Consider the following 3,705-nt stretch of genomic DNA (forward strand, 5'->3'; position numbering starts at 1 on the left):
ATTAGAAACTTAATGGCAATCTGGAGGAAATTTTTAGGGTTGTTTTCAAATATAAAAAATGAGTCAACTTATTTATAAATATATCAAAATGTCATTGTCTATCAGTAATGGATGTTGATGGATATCTATTAGTGTCTATCAACAATGATATTTTGCTATATTTGTAAATTTTTTTTGCAGTTTTTTTTTTTCATTTAAAACAATTATTCAAATTTTTATTGAGGTTAAGTATCAAATTTTTTTCTCCCTTTTTTTAATTTTAGGTTAAATTAAAAAAAATGATGACTAAATTATTAAAATTGTGTTGCTACTATAGTATTTATCTATGTTAAAAATCACTTTTAGTCCCTAAACTTCTATGTAAGTAATAATTAAATCTTTGAACTTTGGTTTGTAATGATTTAGTCATTGTACTCTTAAATTTTTTAACAATTTAATCCTTAAACTTTATCATGTAATAATTTAGTTCTTATACTTCAAAATTTGTAGCGAGTTAGTCCCTTATATTAATGCTAAGATTTAAAGAGATTTCTTATAAAAAAAACCGATAAACCTAGTTAGAGATTCAATATTTTTATGAAATACAAAAGTGTTCTAATATAATAAAAAAAATTGACTTTTGATCTTTTTTTTTTTAATGTTAGGGTCTAAATTGTTACAAATTTGAAAGTATAAGGATTAAAGTGTTACTTACTATAGTTCAATGACTAAATTGTTGCCAAATTGAAAGTACAGAGACTATCGTTATAAATCAAAGTTCTATAACTAAATTATTACTTTCATGAAAATTTAGGGATCAAAAATATTTTTTAACAATTTACCTAATTTTATTTCTTCAAAAAAAAAATTCTAATTAGCCACTAAACTTTCAAATTTGATCCAATGCCTAAATCTGGCCAAAATCAAAAGGTTTAGAATTCCAATTAATTAGGAGCTTAGAAATGTACAACCAACGTCAACAAGAGTTTTGCTTCATTGGCATTTGTATGTGTTGAGGATCAAGAGATCCGTAGTTCAAATCTCTCGATCCCAATTTGTACGGAAAAACAATTTAACAAAAAAAAAAAAAAGGAAAGAAATGTACAACCCACATTTAGAAAATTGTATGAGTATCATTCATTTATTATTTAAACTTTAACTATCATAGAACTTATATATGTCTGTTTGTTATTGATAATTAATATTAGTGACAAAATAAGTTTCATATGAACTGCCTACAATAAGCAAATAGCCAAATTCGTCCCCAATTACGAAAGTTGTAAAACATGGAAATAACTTCAAAGGGGACCAAGTAAGTCATGGCTTATCCTTAATCATCCCAAAATGAGGAAGAAAAGAATGTTAATATCATTAGTGAGAATAAATTAAAAATCAAGAAAGTGTTCCATGTATACCCTATTGAGTTCGAATTATTAAACTATAGTTTCATAAATGCAACAATTTCACAAGTAATTTAATCAATAATTGGTAAAACGAGGTATTCAAATTACATATCTCTTAATAAGGTAATATATTATTTTTTGTGCGTTAAAATATACGATGAGACATATAGTAAGTGATACGTAACTAAAATAAAAGGATAATAGTTTTTAATGAAAATATATTAGATTAAAGAAACCACATGAATGAAAATCGAAATGAAAGGTTGAAGGAAAAAAAAAAAAGGGACAGTGGAGGGATGTGGATCAGTCATAGGAGAGGCTTTTAATTGAGTTTGAATTTTTAATATATTATTGAATAGGGAGAACAGTGATCACAGACATGATTGAACTATTAGTGGGGTTTGGAAAAGATTTTCATATTGGAAAAATGATTAATTATATTAAAATCAAATATTGTATCTTATCACAATGAACTACTTTGGTCCATTATTTTCATGGATGACAAGAAAGCAAAAAGAAAAAAAAATACAGGTAAAAGTGAGCTTAGTTCAACTATAATTGACACGACTTTTTACTTTAGAAGTCGGAGGTTCGATCTCCATCTCCATAATTGCTATACTCAAGAAAAAAATTTACATCCCTATTCCTTACCTACACATATATTAAACTATGACGAACAAAGAACATGAAATTTCATAGAAAAATTCATCTCCATAAGACTTTCCTTGTATATTTATCACTCATTTCCTTTTATTTCCAACCGCCAATTCAGGGGTTTTATATATTAAGTATAAGATGTACTTGAAAGAAAAAGTTCACATCCTTTGATATTTTTTGAATTCGAAGATTTCATTCCCATCCAGCAATTGTTGTATAAAAAACAAGTAGGGGAGGGAATTGATATTTGCATATATATCTTTATAGGAATTGAATATGAAAAATAACCCAAATCTTTATTTTTGATAGGTTAGGAATCTCCCAAGGGAATTCAATGTTTGATAAGAAATTGATTAGGACTTCTTGCTTCTTGCAAACTAAATAGGGATAAAAAGAGAAACTTTAGGATTTGAGTCATGTAATAAAGAGAGAAACCCTTGATCCTTGATCAATATATTCTTGAAGGAAATTAAGCAATAACAAAACTAAAAGCAAACTAAAATTTGATTATTACTGTTTTTTTTGTTTCCTTTCTAATTTTTCCTCCCCAATAATCCATGATGTTTGGTTACTGATCAGATTTACAAAATCAAAATGCAAACCAAAAATAAAAAACCATAGCATAGAAAATCTTATATATAAAAACAAACCCTTTTAGTCAATTTGAAGTTTGATGATGATTGATGATCCTTTCAATTCCATGATAATTAATTGGAGTTTGGAGGAGAATACTCAAAAACAACTTCAGCATCCACCTCCCTTCTATGAAAATTCCTATGGCAACCACAAGCAGCACAATTGAGAGCCTCCTCAGTCCCATCCTCTCCTCTGGCCATGAACTCCCGGCAACCGTCCACCGCAAACCCCCCGAGCTTTGCCGCATGATTCTTCTGGCACTCGGCGTAGCGTACCACCGATCCAGAACTGGACCGGTTATGGTTTCGTCGGCCGCTAGAGCCATCACTCTTCTTCACCACCACCAGCCTTTTCTTCATGGTTTTGGAATCCTACACAGCTTTAAACCCACCAATCTTTGCTGAATTTGAGGTTTTTGATCAAAATTCCAAAGGGAACTAAGGAGAAAGCTTTCTCCCTTTTTTTTTTGGGGGGGGGGGGGGGGAGGAATTCAGCAAGTGAGCTAATATGGGTTCTAATATAACCCTAACCCTAAGAGAGAGTTTATTTATATATAGGGTTAGATCAGTTGGGAAGAGAAAGGAAAATTAATAAGGAAGATAGAACAGAAATAACACAAGCTTATTTTGGCAACAAATTTTTTTCCAAATCCTTTTGGTTAGATTAGAAGGCAAAGATTGACCCTTTACCAAATTAATCTTGTCAAAAGCCCAGTGACACTGATAAAAAAAAAAAAGGTTAGGAGAAGTGGGTTATTCACAATTTCCTCACACACAAATTAAAAAATACATACTTTATTGTTTTTTTTTTTTTTGGAAATTAAAGATGTATCCAACGTGGCATTATTTGATTGGTGAACCCGAAAAGAGAGTTGCAAAGAGATGGAACTAATTAAAGGGTAGAACCCTAGCTAAAAATATAGTTTGATTTCTGGTTCTTGACACAATTGCTTTATAAAGAATTTTCCCCTTTTTTAATAGATGTTTTTTTTTTTTTATCGATTCAAATAATGCATTATCATACACTGGTT

General features: G+C 29.6%; 1 protein-coding gene across 1 annotated transcript; it reads right to left on the bottom strand.

The window, feature by feature from the left end:
* Positions 1–2,446: 2,446 nt before the first annotated feature.
* LOC120071910 (mini zinc finger protein 3) lies at positions 2,447–3,133 on the bottom strand. The gene has a single exon (XM_039024328.1). The coding sequence runs from the start codon at positions 3,032–3,034 to the stop codon at positions 2,747–2,749; it is 288 nt and encodes a 95-aa protein (XP_038880256.1). The 5' UTR covers positions 3,035–3,133; the 3' UTR covers positions 2,447–2,746.
* Positions 3,134–3,705: the final 572 nt, after the last annotated feature.

This window comes from Benincasa hispida, chromosome 2, assembly GCF_009727055.1.
Source record: "Benincasa hispida cultivar B227 chromosome 2, ASM972705v1, whole genome shotgun sequence".
Taxonomy (NCBI): Eukaryota; Viridiplantae; Streptophyta; class Magnoliopsida; order Cucurbitales; family Cucurbitaceae; genus Benincasa; species Benincasa hispida.

Excerpts from the sequence above, each read along its gene's own strand:
- LOC120071910 (XM_039024328.1), bottom strand. The coding sequence starts at position 3,034 with ATGAAGAAAAGGCTGGTGGTGGTGAAGAAGAGTGATGGCTCTAGCGGC.